General features: G+C 56.8%; 1 protein-coding gene across 6 annotated transcripts in view; it reads right to left on the bottom strand.

Annotated features, from left to right (window-relative positions):
• The window catches only part of WT1 (WT1 transcription factor), a 125,149-nt gene that overhangs the window by 20,930 nt on the left and 78,392 nt on the right, over positions 1 to 25,827 (bottom strand). For 2 of the 6 annotated variants that reach the window (XM_075094910.1, XM_075094911.1), the window contains exons 1-4: positions 16,217 to 16,928; positions 11,870 to 11,992; positions 11,530 to 11,632; positions 5,130 to 5,207 (exon numbers count right to left, since the gene is read on the bottom strand). The exons of 1 other annotated variant lie outside the window; for it this stretch is intronic. In XM_075094910.1, coding sequence (XP_074951011.1) covers positions 5,130 to 5,207; positions 11,530 to 11,632; positions 11,870 to 11,992; positions 16,217 to 16,607 — 695 coding nt within the window. In that variant the 5' untranslated portion in view covers positions 16,608 to 16,928. Of the gene's footprint in view, positions 1 to 5,129; positions 5,208 to 11,529; positions 11,633 to 11,869; positions 11,993 to 16,216; positions 16,929 to 25,827 lie in introns of those variants that run through there. 3 more of the 6 variants (XM_075094907.1, XM_075094908.1, XM_075094906.1) reach the window with 2 other exon arrangements.

Below are 25,827 nucleotides of genomic sequence, written 5' to 3'. Positions count from 1 at the left end.
ATAAAAGATGACATTCTAATCTGAATATTTTAAAAAATAATAAAGCTGCAATTTCTCTCTCACACCATTTTTACTTTGTTAAACTGAAATTGTCTAATGTATAAAGCAGTTACAACTTAATCTGAAGAGTTAAGTTTTTTACTATTATTTCATAAACCAAAAAAGGGAAGCTTTAGGGCATACTGAGGAGAGTTAGAAAATTTCAGATGAAACATGAATACACATTGATTCATGAGATTCAGACTTGGAAGAATAAAAAAAGCCAGAAAGCAAGATTACATAAAACAGGCACCACATTAAGCTTCAATTTAATTGTGTTTCAATGCAGGAACAGGAATTTTAGGGTTTAGAAACAGAGCCAAAAATGAGGCAAAGTGAGGGTGTGGGCTTGTTGCGTTGATAACAGAACATAAAGGAAGAGAAGTAGAGTTAATTCCCTCTGCTAAAATATTTACCATCCTAGCACCCTGGGAAAAATATGTATGGAGACAGCAAAAAGAGTCTGATTAGTTATATAGAAGATCAGGTTTCTGGCTGTTTTTTGTCTAATACTATTACGGAGGGTGGAGTATAAAGCTGCACTTTTATCTGCACTTTCCAAAGCAAAGGAATACTAAAAAAATGTGATTTCGCAGATTACAGCCCTTCTGCCATCTTCAACGAGAAAACCAGCTGGTTGACGAAAGGAAGGCACTGGATTTTCATGGGACCCTAGTCTCTCTGACTTCAATAGTCTTTGTTTGGTTCAGGGTTTTTTACCATTGACCTGAGTGGAATCAGGATTTCACCCAACACTTCCCTTCAAAATGAGACCCTCGCTATCAGTGGGAAAGGGGAAATTCTGTATTAGAGACAATAGGTCACAGTCCATTTCCAGCTCATGTTCGCTGCAGAACTGAACCCAGGAAGGAAGTTCTGCACCTCCAAATTTTACTAATAATATCATCATAGCTGAACAGAAGAACCTTTGCTATTCACTCCTAGACAAAGTAAGTTTTCACTGTCTTGTTTTAAAGGCAGTTTTACAGTGTACTACAGAGATCATACCTCACTTTCCTTCCAGTAAGCCCAAGCAAACAGCAGTATATACGAATGTCCATGGAACACGCTGACTGTTTAACACCCGAGCAAAACCAAAAGGGAAAAAGAAGAAAAAAAAAACCAACAACTTTTGTCTGGATATACACTCGATTTCAGATGACTGTTGGAAATATGGATCAAAACTATTTACTCAAGCAGCTGAAGGGACAACTATGCAATATTTCTGTTAAGCCTCGCTGTTGGGTGTGTGACTACACTTCTTGCCTACCACGCCATATCATTTCCTGCTTGATATAAATAATTTCCTTGTCACTTTTATACAGAACTCATCAAAATATCAAGGAGGTTTTTATAGTCATGAGGTCTACCTCTACAACAACACTGTGAAGGGAAGCAGTATTTTCCACACCGGACAAATAAGAAAGCAACACAAAAATATGAAGGACAGAAACTGAAAAGAAAGGTGTCCAGTAATGTGCTGCATCCATTTTGAGATGTCTGGGACCTCGGTTCTTGGGGTAATAAGCAAAGGATGCACTGACTTTCCTGCAACAGTATAAATCTGATCTCAGCTGCTCCAAACAAAATACCACAAAATGAGGAGCGAACCATCAGCAGTCTGCAGAGATAAAATGCAGTCCCACAGTGATGTTCACTGCCTTAACCATGAAGTTTTCCTTCCAGATCCTCAAAGCTGACAGTTTGTGTGACAACTCTTGCAGACAACAAGCCAGCCTTGTCTACCCAAAGTTCAGAAAGTGACAGAGAAGTCCCTGGACAAACAGGCAACACATAATCAACACTCACAAGGCACCAGCTGTGGGCTGTTATTCCCTCAGATGAGTTATAAGCACAACTTGAGCTCAATCTTTGTCATTCAGAACCTAAGTGAAAATCTACAGATTCAAGTCGCTCAGGCTATATAGTAGCAGTAGGGGTTCTTGTCTTCTTCCAGAGACAACTCCTTGCAGAGAGAAGCTCATTTTGGGCCATCAGACCTCCTTGTGGTTTGCCAGCAAGTACAAATGTCTAGAAATCGACTTTTAGGACCTACTCCATGTTCTGGAGTAGTCTGGCTGCAACCTTTTCTATCTGCTTCCCCATTTACACCTCTCTCCCCTTCCCCTGCCAGTCTATCATGTTGTTGTGCTCCACCAGAAGACACCTCTGTTCACCTTACATGTCTCTCTCCGTCACTCAGCAAAGGCTGGCCAGGCACTCTGTTCCGTACCTTTTACTGTCCACCTCTGCTTGATGCTCAGGTCGTGCTTCTGCAGTTCCCCAACACTTACACCTGCTGAAAGCACTCAAGACTAAAACCCACTGTGATGAAGAAAATTCTTGCTCTCAGTTCCAATATCTGATAATAAAATACCCAGGGAGGGAAAAAACATCCAGGAAAAAACATCTGCTAAGGCCTTAAAGCTATAGGCTGAGGCAGGCTCTGGGCAGATAAAATCATTCGACAGTTTAGATGCCAGGCCCCTGCTGCTGATCACACATGAACAGGACTGTTCATAAGCTTGCAACTCAGAGAGAATGATTTTCACAGTGACTGAAAAGGACACAGCTTTGGCCACCTGACAGCATTCCTTGCCAAATTTCAAACTTCTAATCTGAAGTGAGGAGATTCTGGAGGTGATCAGTCCAATATTGGCAAGAATGTAAACAGCTAAAACCAGAATGGTCTCAGATAAACCACTAGATAACTTAAGCATAGAGGCTGCTAACTAACTCTACCTGAAACGCACGGCAACAGCTTCATTTCAGTATTCTAAACTTACACTGAACATGAACCCAGAAAACAAGGTACTGAACTGGTCTACTGTCAAGTATAAAGTGCATGGCCCATAAGTTTTATATAACTGCAGAGTCCTCTAACTTATTGCAGAACTTACTGGTAATGTTTTCTTCCTTCTTATAATGTGCAAAAGTCTTACTGAAGCCAGGATGAAGGGCTGGGGAGAACTCAAGGCAAGGAGCTAAACAAGGACTGTCATCGTTGGACAGAATCTAGAAGCTCCATATTTCAGCAGAAAGGTTGATTCCAAAGTTCTTAAATTACAAGATTGAGAAAAGCATCTGAAATACTAAACGCCTGGGAATCACTTATGAACAGTTCATATATTTTAAAGATGTAAATCTTGGGAAGAATACCTTATGTTCATGGCAACTGAGATTGGAGGTACTGTGTATTGTAACTCTCGGCCAGAAAAGACAGATAACTATTTTGGCTCATATTACCAGTGATGAGGCTATGTCTAGCACTGATTTTCCACAGATTCTACAATCTTGGCCTATACCAAAACTTTCAGCTTATTTTTACCATAGATCATTCATCTTGATTTCTTTTCCCACCCCTTTCATGCATCCTAGGTCACATACTTTACACTGCTAACAGTCTGACTCCTGGACAAGTAAGAAGCCATTTATTTTGCTCAGTACTCCTTTAATATTTCTATTGTGTCTTCTTTTTTTTTCACCGAGTTCCCCAAAGAATAACCTCTTCCTTGCTTTAACAACTTGGACCTCGGTCAAGGTTGATGTGTTTCTCCATTTTGCAGGATATTTTCTTCAGAGGAGACAAAACAGTGTCTAATATTGCAATGACTGATCTTTAAAGGGTACAGTTTAAAGAGGAAATCAAAAACACTTATGGAAGATAAAAGTAGGAAATAACCTTTAAAAAGAGGACTGGCAGAGAAGACGCTGAACTGTACACAACTGTAGGATTTGGGGATCTTCTCTAACCACAAGAGAGCTCCTCGACAGATCTCTTCAGGCTCAATTCTCTCATTCATTCCAATACAGATAGTTTACTACACTACTACCTTGCCCCTCTAACCTTCAAACACCATTTGTGAATGAACTAGAAGTAGACCCATAATATTTTTTTGCTTTATCACGCTACAGCACTGTACACAAAGTCCATATTGAGCCAGGTTTTCACATTTACAGTCAGCTACATGTTAGCATAGATCTACGTGGGCTTTTCTAGCTTTCTCCGGTTGTTCACTTGAGACTGTTAGCACATGCGTCGATGCCTAGAACGTCTCAAAGCAAGCTGGTGATACCTACCTTCGGTAAGGGAGCTTTCATAGCCAGTTGCCTACTCAGAGCAGAGTGGGCCATCTCAGGCTTTATCTTGGCCAAGGGCAAAAGGTGGCTCTTTTGCTCAGGGCAGCGATTGTGAATGCAACAAGGGGAAGTTACGGCAGGGCGCCGAGCCAGCGTGCCTCGGTCCTACCTCGTGCTCCCGCGGCCCCCCCCGAGGCCTGTCAGCCCGCAGCGGGGCTACTGGGGCAGCGGGCAGAGCCTGCCGAGCGCCCCTGCCCCGGCCCCGGCCCCGCAAGCTCCGCGCCGCTCGCTCCCTCTGCCCCGCCGCCCCGGCCGCCCGCCCTCGCCCCCAGGGGCCGGGCCCGGGGCAGCGGGAGGCCGGGGCCGGCGGGAGGGAGGCCCGGCGGGGGCGATGGCCGCCCAGGCCGGGGGCCGGGAGCGCTGCCGCCCCCAGCGGCCGCCACCCCGGCGGGGCCCCGCGGCGCCTCGGGGCCTTCCTGCCCGCCCGGCAGCAGGAAGCCCCGCGGGGGAGGCGGGCCGGAGCCTCTTCCCGGCAGGTGGGAGGGCGACAATGGCCGGGAGGAAGGAAGCCGGGAGGCGGCAGGGCCGGGACACAGGACGCAGGGCCCGGCGAAGGGAGGAGAGGGGAAGAGGGATGGTAGGAAGGGGCGACGACTTGAGGAGGAGAGCGCGGAGGGGCCGCGGCCGCCCCCCGGAGTCCGGCCCCCGGCCCGTTCCCGGCGGAGCCCCCGGCCCGTTCCCGGCGGAGCCCCGCGGGGCGGGCAGGGGGCCGCGGGCTGCCGCCGGGGGCTGCGCCCGGGACCTGCCCGGTGCCCGGCTCGTTCGGCCTGAGCCAGCCGTGGGCGCTTGGCTGGCGGCGTGACCAGCGCCGTTACGAACGCGGCAAGCGATAGCCAGGTGACAAGCCGCTGTCGGAACCCGTCAGTTCGTGACGTGAAATACGAGATAACGTTAGCTCCGTAATACCACTTCACTAGGGCAAAAGATTAGAAAAGAATAAAGCGCCTTACCCCTTCAGTGTGGATCCCAGGTTCATTTGATTCCATGTCATGCATTCAAGCTGTGAGGTCATTTGGTATAAATTGTCACTGTTGTGAAAACATGTGGAATTAGAACCAAGTTACTGTGATCAAATAAAAACCGATACGTCAAGATAGCAACATTGTCTGTTATTGTTTTTAGATATATAACGGCAGAAAGTGCATTTGTTTTGTATAATCCCTTTTATCGATGTATTATGAAATTAAAAGAGGAAAGGAAAGGAAAGGAAAGGAAAGGAAAGGAAAGGAAAGGAAAGGAAAGGAAAGGAAAGGAAAGGAAAGGAAAGGAAAGGAAAGGAAAGGAAAGGAAAGGAAAGGAAAGGGGAAAAGAAAAGAAAAGAAAAGAAAAGAAAAGAAAAGAAAAGAAAAGAAAAGAAAAGAAAAGAAAAGAAAAGAGAAGCTGCGGGTTGAAAAGTCTCTGAATCCGCAAGCCAGTGGATTTGTAAATAGCTGGAAGTGGAGACATAAAACTTTTTCCTTACAGAAAAGCAATATCCGATATTGATATTGACACACTGAAATTAATGAAACGAATATAGGCAACCGGGCGGGCTAACGAAGCAGATTATTGTTTTAAAAAGGCAAATCTGGTAACTATTTTAACCAGGAGGGTGAGGGACCACGTGGTTAATGGACTGAAGCAGCTACGGTGACCCGTGATGGATGTCGCTACACGGCGGGGCTTGACAAGCGGGAGAGGAGCGGCGTGGCTGGCGGTGAAGGCGCTGCGCGGCCGCGGGAAACCGAAGGACGGCGGAGCCCCGCGGAGCGGCTCGCCCGGCCGTGCCCCCCACCCCGGCCCCGCCGGCGAGGACGTGCCGTCGTGCCCCCCCACCCCTCTCTCCCCCCCCGCTGGCCGCAGGGGCTGCGCGGCTCCCCCGCTCCGGGCTCCGCTCCCCACCGCGCAGCTCCCGCCGCCGCGCCGGGGCGTGGGGGGGAGGCGGGAGCCCCCGGGCCTTTCGGCCGGGCTCTGATCGATGCCGGGGAACAGCCGCTCACAATAAACGCGAGTCTCCCCTTTGATTAATTACACCTAAATTCGCTGGGCTTATGCACTGAATTTAGACCATTCTGTTGTTAAAGCGGGTATTTTTTTTTTTTTCTTCGTGGCAGGTAGAAGCGACCTAAAAAAGTCAGATTCCAGTGGGAAGCTTTTGCATATAAAAACAAATTAAGTGACTTCAATCTCGAGGTATGCGTAATATCATTTGTCAGTATCACTGGACACTATTATTCATTAGTGTGTCTGAAGCGCTATTATGCTACTACAATGTCCTGCATATCAGCTCAGGAATTGTTAAACTCTCCTGCAGTTTCCCCATTTGCAACAGCGGTCCGTGCTGGTCTGTGCCAACTACGTTTTGCAATTCCACGAATTCTTCCTGTAATGCTGCTGTAATTAATTCCTCCAGGACCCTGATTTTTATTAGAAGTGCCCGCCCGATGCATTTACAGCAGGAGATTTCCCTTTAACTTTCTTTCGCTTGACAGTTCATTTATAAGAGCCTCCCCCACAATATCCACTTTTTCCCCTCCTTTGCTTTTTCATAAAGCAATACACTTACTCATCTTGTCACTAGCTCGCAGCCACTGTATTTCATGCCGCCTTTGGGTGACAGTGCCCAAAACAAACCCCTCGGAAAACGGCGCAGTGCCCAGCGGCGAGGCGAAGCGGCAGCTCCCCGAGAACGCTCCCTCCTGCCCCCCGATTTACAGCCGCGCCTCACTCCTGGCTTTGCGGCTCCGACAAGAGCGGAACGGCGGAGCCCGAGCTGGCGGCTCCCGTTGAAGGGAGCCCGGAGTGGCTTTCGGGCGGGCTGGGCGTCGCGCAAAGCTCCCGGAGAGAGCGGGCGAGGGAAACTCCTCTCCCCCCGCTCCATCCCGCTCTGCCGCGGCCGGTACCCCTGGCTCGGGGCGGCCCCAAGGAGGACCCGCTGCCCTGCCTCCCCTCCCGCCCCCCACTTCTCCTCCCGCTCCCCACTTCTCCTCCCGCTCCCCACTTGTCCTCCCGCTACGGCTGCGCTGGGGCAAGAGCAGGGGAGGGACGGCCGGGGGAAGGAGGCGCCCAGGACCGGCGCCCCACGGCAGCCCGGGCTCGGCACCCCACGCCAGGGCTCAGCATCCCACGCCAGCCCGACTCGGACCCCATGCCAGGGATCGGCACCCCACGCCAGCCCGGGCTCGGACCCCACGCCAGGGCTCGGACCCTACACCAGCCCTGGCCGGCGGCGGAGCCGAGCTGGGGCGCGTTTCAGCTGCACGACTTGGGGAGAAGGAGGCGTTTGACTTGAGGCCCTGAGCGGGTCCCCGCGGGATGCGCTGCGCGCTCTCGGCACGCCTCGGGTGGGCTATGCCCTGGCACCGGCGTGCCCACGGAGGGGCACCCCCACCCCTATGGCACGGGCTGCGGAGGGCGGCTGTGTGAGCTCTGCCAAAAGGGGATGCTGAGCCCACGACCTGCCAGGTTTATATCCCCAAAACGGGGATTGCCCAAGCTTTGGCCAAACCGCGCGCAGGGACGGGAGGCCGTGGGCTCCGCGGGCCCCGGCAAGCCTGGAGGCGGGAGGGGCACCGGGCATCGCCACGGGATGGAGCACCTCGCACCTGGCATGTGCCTAGCCCCAGGTACGCCTCGCCGTGGCTTCGCATCGACAGTACCACGAGGCGAGGTCACGGATTTAAGAGCTCCTCTCAAAATCTCGGCTTCGGATGGGGTTTGACCGATGGGGAGGAAAGCGGGGTCTCCCGGGACACGCCTGCGCTGATTCCGATCTGAATCCTTGGCCCTCCAACCAGCCGCGAAGAAGACACTAAAAATAACTTATTTTCATTACAGAGATGCTTTTAGAGAGAAACGAGAGGAAGGGGGGGGGAACATTTATACAACGGGGATTAATGTAAGTTGGAGTGAAATAAAAGGAAGTCAACGCTGAGCAAAAAGGGAACTTAAAAGGAAACCAGTAGTAGATCATATAGTTTGTTTTGGCCTGTGCCGCGGTATTACCGAGTTCTTGACCTCTGCACAGAAACAGCTATAATCTGAACCGAGACTCCTCCGCTTCTAAAGGCTTTGTAAGTGTGACTCACAGTAAATTTTCAACATGGAGCATGTTTACTACATTCAAGAGCGCGAGGTAGAAAAGTTCACCTCGCCGTTTTAATGGACCCGCAAACGCTGGTGACCCCAGGCGCGCCTGCAGCCCGCGCGGGTTTGTCACTCGTGTCCAGCTATCAACGGCGGCGCAGGGCTCCTTGGCAGGGGCCAGCGGTTGCCGAGGCGGAGATTTCAAAGATACTTTTGCTTCCAGTATAAGAATTACGACCTTTTAGCCGTTTCCTTCAAGCCGTCGACTTCCCGGCTGCTTTGCCTGGGTACGGGAGGGAAGGGAACGCTCCGGAGCCCCGGGCCCGCCGGCCTGCAGAGGGGCTGGCACCGGCCAGCCCGGGGGCTCCCCCGGCCGCAGGGCCCTGCCGTGAGCCCGCTCGCGACCCGCGGACCGGGCCGAGGGCTACGGCCGCGCCCCGCCGAGAGCCGGGAAGCCGAGAGCCGCTTCGCGACGGTCTCTTGCACCCAGCCGGTGCGACGGATGGGAGGAGGGAGAAGGGAGAGCACCGGGCGGAGCCGGCTCACTCCGGCATCTCCTGCGGCTGCTCTCCTGCTCCGCCTCTGCTCGCGGGGGAATTACTCCGGGGTGTCGCCCCGGCGCAGCGGGAATCCCGGCCGGGGGCGCTGGCGGCGAGCCGGAGATCCCGGGCGGCGGGATGGAGCCCGGCGGGACCCGGCGGGAGGGTGCGAGGCCGAGGGGAGCCGAAGCCCCGGCCGGGGCGGGTGGGCGAGGGGCCACTCGGACGCCCCGGGCAGGCTCAAAGCAGAGGCGGTGCGGGGCAAGCACCGGCCGCCCCAGCCCGCCGGGGAAGGAGGCAACACCTCCCGTTCCACCGGCCGCGGTGCTCACTCTCCGCTGCTACGGGCGAACGGGAGCGCCTGCTGTCCTCAGCCCGTGAGAGGGCCGAGAGACGCCACGAACCCGGTCACGTCGGGGATGAGCGCCGTCCCTGCGCGCTCCGCGCAACGCTCCCCAGGCGCGCACAGAGGCGCCCAGTGGGGGCGGGGGTGGCCGCGGACAGCCCCAGCGCCCCGTCCCTGCCAGTCCCGGCGCCCGGGTGCGGCGGCCCGGCCATCAGCTGTCAGAGCTGGCAAGCTTGACCTGAACTGCGAAAAGCAGAATAAATCTTCGCAAAGGAGGTACGGAATAAATACGGTAAATAAAGATGCCGCCAGATCAATATGAATGTTGACTAGGACAGCGCGGTCTGTCTTCAGGCCGTTAGAAATGTGGCTAATGAGTCACGCCCGGTTTTGCACCGTAACTAGTCACCCACTTTCTTGACAACACTTCCTAGGAAGGACACTGGCGTAGTAGGAAAATAGTTTTTTCCAGACGCTGTTGAACACGGGCGGGAGGGGACAGGGGGCGGCCGTATCGAGCTCGCCACCCGTCCGGGCCCAGGGGCTTTGTGCCACGGAGCTGCCTCCACGTGGAACCAGTTCTGCCCTCCCTGAATTACACCCCCCACACACACGGCAGTGTGGCTCGCGTGAGGTTTAAGGGTTTAAATACTGATCCTACCCAAGTAAGGACTAAACCTCCTGGGAAGCAGAGTAGGACCGAGGCTAAGGTCGGGAAGAAACCGGCCCGGTAGCGCAGCGCTGCCCACTCGCGCCGGGGTCCGGTCCCGAAGCGGTGCCACGCTGCGCTCCCCCCTCTCCGGGGCTCCCTCGGTGAAAGCACCTGGAGGAGAGACCTCTGGGCACAGGCAGCGGATTCGTACCGGAATCACACCTCCCAGGGCTGGGCTCCCTCCACTAAATGTACAACCGGGTACAGACGCTGCAGGAGGGAGCGCCCGCGGTGCTGGCGGGAGCCCCGGCCCGGAGCGGGGCGAGGGGCGGCGAGGGCGAGCCCCGAGGCCCGGCGGGGCTGGGCGGAGCGGCGGCGACTCGGAGCTGCGCTTCTCAAGCCTCACCGCGAACCATATTTATAGATTTCCTTGCGAGGCGAGCAATCTCTGTCACTTCAGCGCAGGAGTTCGCCCCGCCAATTATTCTGCGAGCTAATCTCTCTGGATAGGCTTCTTTCCTTCCTTCATTACCTCATTCCCTCCTTCCCTTGACGTCAACTCACGTTCATTAGCGAAGTGACTTCTGGAAGTGACAGAATTTTGTTGTCCCACGTCCAGTGTTGATTAATCAGAGATGATATAACCGGCCTACAAGAGGAGCCGCTCGCGGCTTCCTTCGCGGGGGCATGTTTTGTGTGCGAGAGTTACTTAGCAACTCCAAGGTACGGGACTGGCTCCAAGTTCACAAAAAGTTGAAGAATAAATTTTGGGGAACTACTTTGCTCACTAAACACGTTGTAAAACTGCAAGAGACACGCCCAGCCCCCACGCCGGACCGAAGGAAACGGGAAGCCATGCTCGCAGCGAACCCCTCTGTTGGCAACGAGGGTCGGGGCGAAGCTCCAGGTGCACCTTTCTCCTAGCACGGAAATCCGATGGGTTTATTGCCCCGTTTACAGCAACCAACCTCCCTGCAGGCCGGTCCCCGCCGCTCCTGGGAGCCGCAGGGAGGGCTCTCGGTCTGCTAGAGGAAGGCCCTGGACGGAGCTGAGGTGTAGTCGCTGCCCGACCCCCGTGCCATGCTCTGCCCAGCGCTGCGGGGAGAGAGCGCTCCCGCACCTTCCCGGCCTCCGGAAGAGCGGCTGCGGCGTCTCCCAGCGGCGGGAAGGCGGCCGGGACGGGGACAGGCCGGGGGTGGCGGGGACCGCGCTCGCCTCGGGCAGCGAGGGGATGCTCCGGAGCAGGGTTTGGGCCGGCGGAGGCCTACAGCCTGGGGCTCTGCCGACCCGTGAATCCCTGCCGGGCAAATCCCCGATCCCGCCTGGGACAGGCATGCTCCAGGTGGCCGGGCAGCCCGGTCCCGCATCCCGGAGGCGGCCGGCACCTGCCGCCGGGGAGCGGTTCTCCGAGGCGGCTGCGGAGCGCCCGATCCCCGCGAGGGATGCTCGGCCAGCGCCCCGGGCTCCGCCACCGCCTCCCCGGCCCGGAGGGCGAGCGGCCCGGAAAGCTCCGGGCACAGCAGGGCCGAGGGCACGGCGCCTTTTTGGGTTTGGGTGTGGGTGGGTTTCGTTTTGATTATTTTTTTTTTTTAACGTATGAAACTTTTTGGTTTTGAGAAAGTTACAAATAAACCTGTCTCCCCGTATAAAGTAGAGAGCTGTTTGAACGACACGCGGGGGAGAGGCCACGTCCGAGCAGCAACCCGCGCAGGAGGCGGCAAGGCGAAGCTCCTTGCCGACGGAGGTACCTGTTGTAGGGAGTCCGGAGGAGCAGGGCCTGACTGCTTGTGCAGCTGTCGGTGGGCGTGTGGCAGCCGTACACCGGGGGAGGCACCGAGTACTGCTGGTCCCCTGCGGAGGGAGCGGCGGAGAGTTAATCCCTGCGGCCCCCGGCCGTTCCCCCCCGCCCCGTGCCGCGGCGGGGATCCGTCCTCCCGCCTTCGGGCAGCTCCAGCTCTGCGCCAGGCCTGCAGGCGGGCAGCGGCGCCACTCCGGAGCCGCTCCGGATTGCCAGCCGGCCGCCAGCGCCCTTTGAGACGGGCCCTCTCGGCCGGAAGCACCGTCCGCACCCGCGGAGGTTGAAATTACCTAGGGAGGGCTGCTGGCTGATGGGGTCCTCGTGTTTGAAGGAGTGGTTTGTAAACTGGGCGGCGTGGTGAGAGGGCGTGTGGCCATAGCTCGGGGTCCCGTCAAATGCCACGGTGCTGTAACCTGCCGAAGAGACCACAGAGGGGTTAGGAGGAGCCTGGAGCCCCCTCGGCCACCAGCTTCTCGTGAAGCCTCTCCGAGCAGCCGTCGAGCGAGAGGAGCCCACGCCCGGCCGAGAGCGCAGGCTCCCACCGCCGCGTACCCACGGCACCGCCGCGGGCTGCCCAAATACGTGGCATTTATTGCACCGGGTTCGTCTTTCCCCACCCCCCCCCTCAACCCCCGGGTGCTGCTGCCCACGGTGGGGAAAAAGCCACTGCAAGGTTGTGTCCCTTCCTTCAGCCTCCCACGGCAGCCCCCTCCTCGGCACGCGCCCCTCGCAAGGCTGCGGGCGCACGGCGGTGCGGCGGGACCCCCGCGGGACGCCCCCGCCCCGGGGAGAGGCGAGCGGGCAGCCCGCTCTGAGGGGCGGAAAGTCGGAAGTCTCGTTCGTGTTTAAAGAGAACAGATCGGCTTCGGTAATAAAAAGGATGTTTTCATTAATTGTTGCTCATATTAAAGAGGAAGATTCCCATCTGCTCAGTGTACTCCTCTGCCGTTTCCAATTTAGAAGTTACCCTTTAATCTCTCTTTTTTTTAAGAGCAGCTTTCTGCAATAAAGAGGCGGAATGTTACATGCAAAAATAAAACTCCTCCTTTCAGCGAAAATTGCTCTCCAAAATAATAAACAGCCTATTTTGTTTCCTACACCGAGCAGATTCAGATGGAAAGAGACCACCTCTGCTGACCCCGGGCCGACACGAAATCGTAAATCAGGTGCTTGGACACCAACTTTCATTAATGACTTGGAGCTGGCTAAACAACTTCAGCTAAAAAAGTAATTACAAAGTAATATTATCTCAGAGGCTTCTCGGCTCATCAGCGTTTACCCCGAGGACCGAGCTCCTCCGAGAGTCACTCTTCCAAAAACCAAAACAAAACATAAAAAGTCCGACGCGGGCTGGGAAAAGACCCCAGCCAGAGGCCGAGCGCTCCCCCCCTCACACCCCGCTCCCTTAACCCGCTTATTCCAGCACGGGCATCCTCCACAGCCCCTCTGGACGCGGCTGTGGCCGGAGGGTGGTTTTGTTACGCGAGAGGGAGCGCTGGGGGCTGCTTCCAGGCTCCTCTCTCAGTTCCCTTCGGGACCGAGTGCTCGGCGCTGGCTGCTTCTCCACGGCCGATCGATAATCACAGGGGGGGTTGCAGAGAGAATGAAATGGAGCGGCAACAAAGGGATCCGGGTGTTGCTTCTCCATCTTATTGTCTCTGCAGACAGCCTGGATCTAGCGACATGACAGGGCTCAATCGACCTGCGGGGTTGCATGGGAGGAATGAAGGGATTAACGGGGAGGGGGGAAAAAAATCCAGAAGACTTTGAAAATCGCGATCATTTTAAGCCGGCCCAGAGACCGCGGTGCTGGGATGGAAGCGGGGCCGACTCTTCCCCGGCCAAGCCCCTCTCCTCTCCCCGGCCCCAGGAGCTGAGCCCCTCTCCCGGCCGGGCGAGCGGCGCTGACAGGCCGGTGCCTCACGGCTCCCAGCCCACAGCTGTTGCTCGCTCCTTATCTCCTCCCTCAGCCCTCAGGGTAAAGGCTCAACCTTCAACTCCCTTTTCCCCCATTTTTCCACTGCCTCTTTTTTAACTTTCGGAAAACACTGACACTTTCTACGCTACTTTTGGCCCGGCGCAGACTTTCGGTGACCTTCAAAACTCAGCTCGGAGCAGAACGAGGTTTTGGCCGCATTTTCCGGTGTTGCCTGACCCAAAGCTTCAGGAATGTGATAAGAAAGCTGAGTTCTGAACCGAGCTGCCGATAGCGAGGTCTCTTTAATTAGGGCGTTATCAGAGCCAGGCCTGATTAAAATGTGCTGAAAATAATTGAAAGTTGTACATCTGCTGGAGAACGGGGCCCGCTGGAGGCATCCAGTTGTTGGAGGAGCCCAGCTGGATGAAAGAGGCAAGCGAACGAGAAGAGGAAAATTGGGCAGAGGTTTCAAAGCCTTAGCTCCCTAACCCCCACCCCATCCCAGACTTGGCAGAAATGTCATCGCGGAGCCAAGGTAGCGTCTTTCCCACGGCCGGAGGAACCGGCTGAAAAAAGATAGGAGTTCAACCTTGAGGAGAGCCAAAGCAAGAACATTTTATACATCCACGAAAGAAAAAAAAATAAAAAAGAAAGAAAGCAAACACGCTTGCCGAATTCCTCCTGGCCGAAGGAGCTCGCTGCGTGTCACCGACACCATTTGCGGCTGAAGCGCGGCGTTGCCGCTGCGGGGGGATCCCCGCGCCTTGCTCGGCCTGCGGAGCGCGGCAGGACCCGGGACACGGCCCTGCTTCCCGGGAAGGCGCCTGCCTCCGGGTCCCTGCGGGGCCCCGATCCACCCCGGCGGGGCCGGGGGATGCAGGGGTGTGAGGCGGCTGGGCCCCGGCTCTCCGGGCCCGCACAGGTGTGTGTGCGGGGCTTGCGGCGCCGCAGGCCGAGCGAAGCCCAAGACGGGGTCCGTGTTTCGGTGCGTTAAATGCTCCGTTTCTCTTCGGGGTGGTTAAAGCCAGAGGACAGGACGGCGCAGGGGCGTTGTCCCTCGCCCACCCGCTCACCCACCCGGGGCCGAGAGTATTTCCCCCATCCTCCTCCTCACCTTCCCGTCGCTATTTCGGCCCAGCGATTGCAAATCCGCTCCAATGTCTAAAATCCTTTCAGACGCCTGAAGAGCAATCCCCGGCAGAGCTCCCCGCTCCGCCGTGCTTTGTGCTGGGCCGACCGCGGGCCGCTCCCCACCGAGCCCCGCCGCTCGGTGCCGGGGTCCCGGGCCCTCGCCGCCAGCCCGGCCCGGCGCGGCCGAGCCTCCCCCCGATCTCCGAGGATGCTGCCCATCTTTCCCAGCCGGGCTCGGCGGCCCGGCCCCGTCCCCCCGCTCCGCGCTTCCCGGCGTTGAAGCCCGGCGCTGAGCGGACAGCGGGGGGCAGGGACCTAGAGACGGCGGCAGCAAGAGCGATGGCCCCGGGACTGCGACCCGGCGCTGCCCGGGGGAGGCCCCTGCGCGGTTCCGCTGCTGAACAACCACCTCACCGCCGCCGCCATCGCCTCTCCTCACGGCAAGCATCGCCCCGGGCCGCCCCTAGCCGCCAGCACAGCCCGCGCCCGCCCGGCTCGGCCTCGGCCTCCGGTCTGCCCCATCGCCTCCCGGGGCGGCCCACCCCAGCTCCTCTCGGTGGGGACATGGGTGCCCCCGCGGCGCACAGCGAGCCCGAGCTGCGGGCTGGGACCGCGCCACCCCGCGCCAAGAGCGGCGAGACCCCGGCGAGCGGCCCCGCACCCTCCGCCGCTCCCCCGTCCGAGACCTGGGGCCGCCGCGGCCCGACCCCCCCTTCGGCCGGACACCCCCGGGGCCTCGCACGGGGCCGGGGATTGCGGGACAGGCGCTCCACAACCCGCGCCTACGGAGCCGGCTGCTGGGGGGTGGAACGAGACCCGAAAGGTCTCGGGCGAGGTCTCCGCACGCTCGCCCCCTCTCCCTCCTTCCTCGCCTTTGCACCGGCAGATGTTTATACGGCAGCCACTGGAAGAAAAACGATTAGATGGTGATCCCGATGGCACACGCGGGGGATGACCCACCGCCCGGCCATGCAGCCCACGGGAATTTTTCAGGGCGGTGCAAACAGCAGCCCGTCCCGGCCACCGAGAGGCTGGAAAGAAACTACGAGGCGCCCCCGTTTGTGTACCCCGGCTTGGGGGCATTCAGCGCCCCGAGCTTAACGCGACAAGGGGCCTGAAAACACAAACGTGCGGAGAGCGGTTTTCGGATTCGGGAGGAGGTTTGGAGGTAAACACACACAAACACCCTCCGCCCCCCAAAATTTGTAGAGGGAGCTGTACGGGGGCACCGGCCCCGTCTCCGTCGCGGGGCTTGCGGCGTCCCCGGCCCGAAGGAACCTTTGCGAGGCCAGAGGCCGCTCCGAGGCGGGGCGGGAGCGGGGGGCTCCCGCCCGCCCGGCAGAGCCCCCACTGCCCCGCAGGAGGGCTGGGGGCGAGCGACCCATGGCTCCTAAAACTCCCTGGAGCGACGTGGCCGCCGCAGAGGGAGGGAAAGGCGGCAGGGAAGGGCCGGCTCGCCTAACCGTGCCCGGCCGCTGCGGAGAGAAAGGCAGGGCTCGGCGCTTACAACGAGCACAGCCCGGCAAGGCTAAGCGGGGCCTGCGGGGGCCGTCCCCGGGCCCGGGGCGCCCGGCAGCGCTGCCCTTACCCTGGTTGCGGATGGCTTGTTGGCTCTCCAAGCAGTTGGGCAGGTAGGGCCCGTTGGGGAACATCCGAGCCTGGCCGGAGGGCGGCTGGCTGGGCGGCGGAGCGCCGAAGGGCCCGTAGCGGCAAGCCCCGGCCGTGCCCGTGAACTGGCCGGAGAAGTGGACGGTGAAGGCGCTCAGGTATTGCTCCTCGTGCGGGTCCGACCCGTTCCAGCTCGGCTCCTGCTTGATGAAGGAGTGCGGCCCCAGCGAGCCGTAGGAGGCCCCCGGGGGGAAGTCCAGGACGGGAGCCCACTGCGCCGCGCTGCTCACGGGCATGGTGCAGTTGCTGTTGCCCGGCAGGGAGGGCACGGAGGGCAGCAGCGCGTTCAGGTCCCGGACGTCGGAGCCCATCTGCTCGCAGACCTTCTGCCTGCCGCCGGGCAGCCAGTCTCCCCCCGGGCCGCACTTGTTCCAGGACACCTGGCTCCTGCCCGCCAAGCCGGAGGCCGGCTCCGGCTGCAGGCACCAGGCTGGCGAGCTCAGCCCTTTGGGGGAAGTTTGCTCCGCCACGCAGCTCCCCGGGTCCAGCCCTGCGGGAGCCGGCAACAGCGACAGGGAAAGGTTGTTCTCCAGGATCGCCTCTGGGGTTGCACCCTCTCGCAGCGCAGGGTAGGGCAGGGCGCGGTGCGCCTGTGTCTGCCTGTCCGTCTGTATCTGTCGGTCTGTGCGGGTGTCCGTCTGTCCGTGCTAGGGGGGCACAGCCGTCTCGCACGCCTCACCTCGGATGCCTGCTCACCCGCAACTTTGCAAAGCTCAAATAGAGGCGCTTGCAGGGGAGGAGGAGTCAGCCACGCCGATCCTCCATTCACACAACCTCTGCCGAGGGGCTGCCCACAGCCCGCTCTGCCGAGCCTGGACGGAGCAGACACGGGGGGGAGGGGGGCGACAGGGAGAGCCGGGGATGGAGGAGGAGAGGTTACTGTGGGAGAATATATCTCCCCTGCGCATCACTCCCACCCTTCTTCTGGTGCAAGCGCCACTAAATCTCACCCTAACGTCCCTTCGCTTTAAGAGACTTGCGAGGCTGTTAGAGGGATCCAGGTGGCCAGTAAGTACGTGCCGGACGGCTTTCCCGCCAGCTCCGTGCATGTCCGTGGGGATTTTCGGGGGCGGTGGGGCCGCAGGCCCCGGGGGCGGCGCGGAGAGGCCCCCGCCCTTGCAGCAGCCGGGGAACTGACCCGGCCTGGGGCGGGCGGACCCCGTCCCTGCCAGGGGAAAGTGCTTTTCCAGGTGCCTCTCCCGCTGTGGGAGGAACCCGCGTGTCCCCGAGCTCCCGCGGGGTCCCGGCCGCCTGCCCGAGCTCCTACCCCTGCCCGCACCGGCGCTGCCCGTCCCGGTGCGGCGGGGCCTCAGGGGGCGTCAGGCAGCGGCCCGCCGCGCTGAGCCGGCGGTGACAGGGCACCGAGGGCTCCGCCGGCGACGGGGAGGGGTGAGCGCCCTTCGCCCCCGTCCCAGCCCCGTCCCTCCGATCTGCCCGTCTCTGAGAGGGAAGGAAGCGGCTGGGCAGGCAGGGGCGGTGGGGACGGGACCGGGGAGGGATGAGGGGTCGACACACACGGACCGCAGCGCCGTGAATAACCTGCTTTGGGGAGATTCACCTGGCGCTGCTCCTGGGAAGCCCCGGACTCTCCCTTCCCTCCCCAGCCCCCCGCACGGCAACTCCTCAGCATGCAGCCCGGGGGCGGCGGCGGGACAGCCCCCATGGCACCTTACACGTTAACCCTGGACGGTCCTTCGGGGCGGCACGGCGGGTTTGGGGTCGGCCCTGGCAGCGAGGGATGCCATGGTCTCGGCGCTGCGGGGCTGGCAAGAAGTCCCGGGCGGGCGGCAGAGCCCCGCGGGACGTGGTGCCTGCCGGGCCCCGGGGCAGCGGCGAGCCCGCAGCCTCCTTCGCGGTCCACCGACCGCAAGAAGGGGGATCCTGCCGTCTTCCTTCCAAACTCCTAATTAATAATCACCCCGAGATTATTAATCTCGGGGCTGGGAGGGGGGATTTGCTTCTACGAGCACGCGTGGGACAGCTGCGGGGGGCTGCGCCCCGCTGCAGCATGCTGGTGAAGGCCGAGGACGCGGGGAACCCCGCGCCTTCTGCCCCCCGCATCTCGCCCCGCAGCACCTGGACCCCCGCTCGGCGCCCTCCCCGGCAGCCGCAGCCTCCCCGCCCGCCTCGCCCTCCCTTTGCAGTGAAAATAATAAAAGAAACGCCATCAACATTTACCTGCGGCTGGAAAGACCGAGCCCGTTGTCTTCCTGGGGACAATTAACACCTCGGAAAATTTCCTTCCCCCCCCCCGCGGCACGAAAGGTTACCGCAAGCATCGCCAATCTTGAAACGATGTTTTAAAATTCAAAGGGTAAATGGTACAACTAAAGAAATTAAAATAGTTCGTTATTAGAGTGGCTAAGTATAATTTCATTTTATCTTTAAACTCTTTAAGCAGAACTGTCGGGTTTTGTTACTAGTGAAACGGCTTTAATTTTCACAAACTGTCTTCGGAGAATTCCCCTTTTAAAATCTCTCCTTTGATGCGTAGATCTATTTGTTACGGAAATCTACGTGTAACGTAAGAGCGAAAGATTTGCCGATTCTCTCCGCCGACATCAGAGCCCGGCCAAACCCGCAGGACCCGCCGCTCGATGAGCGCACGCAAAACCAACGCACCCTTGCTGCCACCGACGGCCCCCCAGGCTTGCTCCCGCCCTGTTCCCCTTCTCCGGGGGAAGCCCCGGGGCTCCCCGCGGCCACCCCGCACCGCCGGGGGCCGGGCCGGGCCGCGGGATGGTGCAGAATAGGGAGCTGGGTTTGCTCATTTCGGGGACGGACTCACACCTGAGCTTGGTCCCTTGCACCTCCTGCCCTGGCATCGACACCGTACGAACAGACGCAGGGCTCTCTGGCTAAGGGGCGGGGGGGCATCTAATATCCCGTGAAAACTAGACCTCCCTTGGTACAAACAGAAAAAACCTTTCCCACAACAGACTATTTTCCGAACCAGTGTGCTGGGTTTTTTTGTTTGTTTGTTTTGGGTTTTTTTCCCCCTTTTCTTTTCTTGAAATAACCTAGCTTGACAATCTTCTTGAACGGGAAGGATATTTTCTTGATCGCCTAGGTCTGCGTTATTCCATCTGGGAGGAGAAACTGCCGAGGTCCTTCCAAACCTTCGCCTCTCTCGCCTTTCCCGCGGCGACATGAGAAGACCCTTGCCCCCCCCGGCATCCCCCGCCCCGCGGCTGGGCAGCGCCCGCAGCCAGGCCGGGGTCGGCCCCGCTCGGCCGGGGGGCTCGGGGCGGCTCGCCCGCCCCTCCGCAGCGCCCTGCACTGGCCCCGCACCCCCCCGGCCACCCCAGCCGTGCGGGGCACGAAGCGGCCTCCCCGCAAACAGGGAGGGGGTGACCCAGGAGAAACCCTCCGCGGTGCAGCCCCAGGAGGAGAAAAGAAGCCCGGACGCTTCTACCCCGGGACGGGCTAGGCACTTTTGGGAAGCGGCCAGCGCCACTTTCCGCAGCCGCTCCCTTCCAGCCAGCACCAGGGAGAGAGAAAAATTCCCCACCCCCCCTTTCCAGCCCCGGCGGCAGCGCTGGCAGCAGGTCCCCTCGGGACACCACGGCGTGCCGAGAGGAGCTGCTCCCTCGTGCTGGGACGTTTGCTGGCCTCTTCCCTGGAGATGCCGACCCCGATACCAGTCGCACTCGGGCGTAAATCACCCCACGCCCGGCAAACCGGGCGCCCGACCCTGGGTGCCCAGCTGAAAGGGGAGATGGGGGGTCAGGGCCAGCACCTCCTCTGCCGGTGGGCAGACCCAGAACTTGTTGCCCTCTCCCCGACCCAATCTCCGCCAGGCAGCAAGCAGGCTTTGTTATTTTGCCCGCTACTCCAAAGCTATGGCGATTCTTGATAATGTTGTCACGTCGATTGTGCCCGAAGGCGTACTCTGCAAGATTAAACAACAGATATTTCCTGGGCGAGGATTATTCTACTGAGAGCACGGCTCGATCCCGGGCAAACGGGCTCGGGAACCTGCTCCCACCTGAGCAGCGCTGAAGCGCCCCCCCAGCCGGCGTTTCCCCGTTCCGCTTTCTCCCCTGCCGTGCTAGCCGATTAAGGGCCCGGTAATTCTGCACTTTACTAAACCCATAAATGATAAATGACCCCCTCGCCGATCGGAGGTCTGGGAGACTTGACTTAAACAGAGATAAACACCCAGCCCTTCCAATGCTGCTCACAGCACACAGGGGGATCTGTCTCCTTTCACTCACAGAGCCGATCAGAGTTTGATTATTTAAGTGCCACGAAGCAGCCGAAACAAAGCTGCGAAGCACCCGCAGGGGCGCAGGGGGCACGAACCCATCGCGGCGGGCCCCGTCCCGCGTTCCTCGTTGCCTCCCCGCGCCCCGCCGAGCGCTGCGGGAGCCCCCGGCACGCCGGGCCCGGCTTTCCCTGCCTGGGCTGAGGGGGGCACTGGCACGCTTTCGAGCCGGGGAGAGGAGATTTGGTTTATCCGCTGAGGGGAAAAAAGCCTTTTTCGATGGCACGAGGAGGAAAGGAGCGTGCCCTCTCCCCGGCGCTCCGCGGAGTGGGACAGGGCACACGCGGGGCGGGCGCTTAGGTCCCTCCGGGCCCAGGAACGCCGGCCCCGGGCCGACCCCCCCGGCCAGCGCCGCGGCTCGGGAACAGCCGCGCCGGGGCTGCGCGGCGGACAAGCCCCTCGGCGCCGGGGGGGGGCCGTAGTTCGCCCCGTCTCCTCCTCTGGCCCCGCCACTGCGGGAGCGGGGCTCCGCCGGCTGAAGGCTCCCCGCTCCCAGGGCGTCCCCGGCCGGGCACCGGGGCGTGGAGCCGCGGCGGGGCGAGCTCCCGGCCCCCCGCCCCGGGCGGCGGCGGACCGCGGAGGGCCGGACCCGGCCGGCGGGGCTCAGGCCATCATTTTACCGTAAATCTTTAAAACGCTGGAACTAATTACGGAGAGGTATGTCTCAATTTGTTCCGCGTTAGCGCCGCGCCGGGACGCGGGCACCGAGCTCGGGAAATTGATGAGCCCCGCCCCGCACCCGCCGGGACTGCGGGCCTGACCCCGCGCTCAACCCGGCCGGCGGCGGCGCCCTTCGCCCCCCCTCCCCCCCCCCCCGGCACCTGTGGGACCCCGCGGCGCTGCCCCCCTTCCCGCACCTGGGGACCCCCGCGGCGCCGCCTCCCCATTCCCGCACTTGCGGGACCCCGCCCCCCTTCCCGCACCTGCGGGACCCTGCCGCGCCGCCCCTGGGCCGCTGAATTTGTGAGCGCGGTGCTGAGGCGAGGCTCAGCATAAACCCCGGCGCTGCACAGGGCCCTGGCCGGCCGGGTGGGGAACAGGAGGTCGGAGACAGCTGGGTACCAGTAACATCTTTCAGATCTGGCATATGTGACGTTTTAAAAGCCCCAGATATACAATGGGATATACTTATGGAGCACCTAAAATTGTTATATAGGATTTTTATAGGTATTTTGGTACTTACATACAAAAGAAATTGGGGGGTGGGGAAGATCTTAGGTAATATGCTCAGTTCTTGGCATTATCTCTAATGGTTTTGAAAGTAATAAAATTATTACTTCGGGAGGGGGAAATAAAAAAAAAATTCTAAAACTTAGTACATTATAAGTGTATGTATGGTAACTGAGATCTAAGGAATTAATTTCTCCCCGGTTGTAGACTGCAGATCCCACTATAAAGGCACACTGAACTCGAAATATAATAATATAGAAACAGATGAGTAACAGTACCTGTCACAGACACAAATCCAAAGAATTCTTTGAGCCACTGGCAATGCCATCTCTGAATACGGGTGCGCATCGCAAATGTAAACCAAATATTTACACATGCAAAAGCATTAGGAAAACTCCAGCTGAAGTGGACCTGCTGTCCCTAGCCATGCACTGCAGGATTTTTGGTACCTGAGGGGTAAGGAAAGGCAGTTTGAAACTGATGCCACCAGCAGCCTCAGGTCTCGCTAACTGTTGGATGTTACGGGACAGGGACAGAAGATGAATTCTCCTTTACCCATTTCTCCAGTAGACTGGCCATGAACGTGTTTTCCTAAACACTAAGCATCCATGCCTTTATCTTTCAACTTCATTCTTGAAGAAAAACAATGCAAGCAAAGTCCAAATCTCACTCCGTTCTTGCAAAGCCCTTTTGCAGCGCTCTGCAAAGATACTCTCTTGACCAGCACTCCTCAGTGGGCAAATAGGGGGGCTCCAGTGAGGCTGGTCTGATGCTCAGCTGAGGATCTAAAACCCTTTTCACGGGATTTTATTCTCATCCTACACACTTCAGGGGGATTCATGCATGTGAGGACCTGACTAGGGGTGCTTTAAAGCAAGAGTGGTCCCACCAAAATCAGTGCTTAAGGACTTGAGTCCACCAGGGTCTAACGCCTTGTACCACGCAGTGGGGAAACCTAAGCACATCCTCTTTGTCTATGGATGTTCAGTGAGTTCAGCCGACTAGAAATGAAAACAACGTGCCTGGTGCCTAAAGCAGATGAGGAACAAAAGCTTCTGGGTTCTGCTTAATGCCCTCTGCACACTCTGGAGGAATGGAAGAAGTGCCAGTAGTTTTGCCAGAACACTAGGGGACTCCAGCAGTATTTGTGGAGTGCTTGGAGACCTTGGGTAAGCAAAGAAAAGCAGATGGTTGTTGCGTTATGCAGCGCAGCTCCGTGTGATCTGCCAGTGGTGTGACCTGTGAGGGGGTGGCAGGGCTGGAGCTGGAGAGCTGTTGCAACACGGCGAGTCCCTGCTCCCAGCCCCATTAGCACCGCACACGCAATGGCTCCTCCACAGCCTGGGAAGAGATTCTGCTGCCCTCAGCCCCTGGCCCAGCCCTTCAGCTTCGTTGCTAACTGAGCATACCCAGTCCTTCGTTTAACTGCAGCTACATAAAGGTACGTGTCTCTCCTCTCTCTGGACTATATGTACTGATATGTGTGGATTGCAGCAATACACAAAAGGCAAACAAGTTCATTTTTCTCATCTAGTTGGCTGGAAGCAACAGGCAGAAAAAAAATGTAGCTCCAACCAAAACATGAGCTTTCCCAGTTCTTTATTCTGAGGTTTCCCACTCAATATATTTTTTTTAATCAAAACCAAAGCTTTACAGCCAGTCTCTCCCTTGTGTATGTATCACATGCTACCGCATGGGATGTCTGGTCTGGCCACGAGGGTGAACGGTCATCTGAAAACTCCATGGCTTCAGGGCCTCAGCTCAAGAGATGTCTGCTGCAAGCAGGGAGAGAAGCCCTGGTGCCCTCCACAGAATGGAGTACAGCCTAACTGGGCTGTGCAGGTGCCTGCGCGGTTCTCATCGGCATGTCACTGCAGGACTCTGCTGTTTTCACATTGGTGACTGTCACTGTTCAGCAGCAGCCTCTGCTGACCCTACTGCCACCCACAGACCTGTCTGCAAAGCTCATGCTGAGAGCGAGCTATGCAGGGACAGCTAGACATGAAGCTTGCAGGGAGAGGTGGGGGAAGAAAGGAGGGAGGGAGCCCATGTGAGGGAGTGAGCCATGTGTTGAACTTGCCCCAGAAGTCAATTTTCTTCTTCATGAGAACAGGAGATTCCTTTCCCTTCAGATTTTATATACGTTTGATTCTGCTAAATTCATCTGAGTACTGCTACGACACAGGAATTAAACACACTGGGAGTCTGCTGTAGCCATTGAGTCATAGTCTCAGGCTGATCAAATCTACCACTTGTTTTTCCTTCCTATTACATGAAAGCAGGGTTCAATAAAGTTCAGACCAGAACTAAGGCCTACTTTTGTCATGTCTTGACAAACCTTTCCTGAAATACTTAACATGTTAGCAGAAAGAAAGAAGCACAAAGAAACCCTGTTAACTTGTTATTTATGTTTTTTTTTAAATTAAACAATGAAAGGAACAACCAAGCAAGTGTGATTCCTTTCTCTAGATTGCACTATCATAGTTTAATAGCTCTACGAACAGATTTGCAAGTAGCACCATCATGCTAATCAAGATATTAAAAAAGTTTATGAGCAGTTGCTCAGAAAAAACAAGATAAAGCATATGGAAATCTGATACTGGTCAATGGTGCATTTATTCAAAACATAATACTCACTTCAAGTCTCAATAAATCCTTTGCAAATGAAACTTCCATTGTGATCACTGTTCCAGGTCTAAATGATTTATATTTTTTTCTTTGGAAGACATTAGATCTCTCTCCGAATGTACAAGTTATGTACCTATTGATACAGTTAATCATGCCCCCATGAGATTATTAAATTCAAATAAGAAGATAATTCAATGAAGGAGTACCTTTATAAGAAGTCTTTTTTTGATTTATTAGTGGATTAGCTTACATGAAAGCCTCACATTTCTGTGTGATTCATTTCAAAATTCAGGGCTTCCACCATTCTGACCAGTTAGCTCTTGGGAGCAGAGCAGACATTGGATTGTGTGCAGTTTCAAAACTGTTCTTCACAATATTTATTCCATCGCTTGGCCCTGAGCAGCAGCAGCAGTTGCAATTTCTATGTGCATTTGAGGAAATAAGTTCTACTGCTTTGAGCAGCTGCTGGAAAACAAGGACTATACTGAAAAGCCAAGCAGAAGAGACCTACCAGGAAAAGTCTGTCAGCCTGTTTTCTTAACTCCATGATCTGAGCTTCCCGATTTATAGGAGCCTCATGGTCTTTACTGCCTCTGGGTTGCTGAGTTTTTGCATGCTTCTTTTCTAATTGTTCAAAACCAAATGGATTCTCACTTATCAATTTACTCTCAGAACCTCTGGGTAGTAGTCAAAATGAGTTCAGCAAATTGGTTGGATATCAGCTAAAAATACACAATTTTTCATTAGATAAACTTCTCTCAGAGGAACTACTGGAGTCAGCGTTAGCCAGACACCAGATCTATAATGAAATAATTCTACGTATGGGTAACATGAATACCTTGTAATAGCTACATATACTTTATCATGGAATGAAAGTTCTTGAATTAGTTGAATATGTTCTTGAGTAATTTTCTATATTTTACTAGTCTCTGTTTAAACATCGAATACCTTTCTGGTAAATAAGGATTTCAGAGTATTTCACACTTGCAATATGCTCCACTTCAACACCATGTATTGATAACATCCATCCATATATTGTAAAGGTTTGGACCCAGATTTATGAGGATGTAGGCACAGGCATATGCAACTGCCACCTGATGCATCTTCAGAGGTCGTGTCCCTTGCAGTCCAACCTTGCAGCCTCCTGCACTTAGCGTCAGATAGACAGGATCAATCCCATAACTGCATTTGCATGCACAAGCTCAGAGGAGGTAGGTTTTCTTCAAGAGCTGTAATATTAATTAGTAATCCTAATCAAAAGAGAAGCCACAGGCCAGCCAGCACACAAGGGATGCTCTGGGCTGCCCAGCAACTGCAAGGAATCCAAAGAACCTCAAACACAGTTAAAAGATGGGAAGCACTATCCACTCCTGGATGCCAAGTTATTAGGTGACTACAGAGCTATGTTTTGTGGAGGATTGCGAGGCTCTGAACAGTCTTGTACAACTTTTCCCAAATCACAGAAG

This window comes from Phalacrocorax aristotelis, chromosome 5, assembly GCF_949628215.1.
Source record: "Phalacrocorax aristotelis chromosome 5, bGulAri2.1, whole genome shotgun sequence".
In the NCBI taxonomy this organism is placed as follows: domain Eukaryota; kingdom Metazoa; phylum Chordata; class Aves; order Suliformes; family Phalacrocoracidae; genus Phalacrocorax; species Phalacrocorax aristotelis.
Note: the sequence above shows the minus strand (reverse complement) of the source record. Positions and strands in the feature narration are given on the sequence as shown.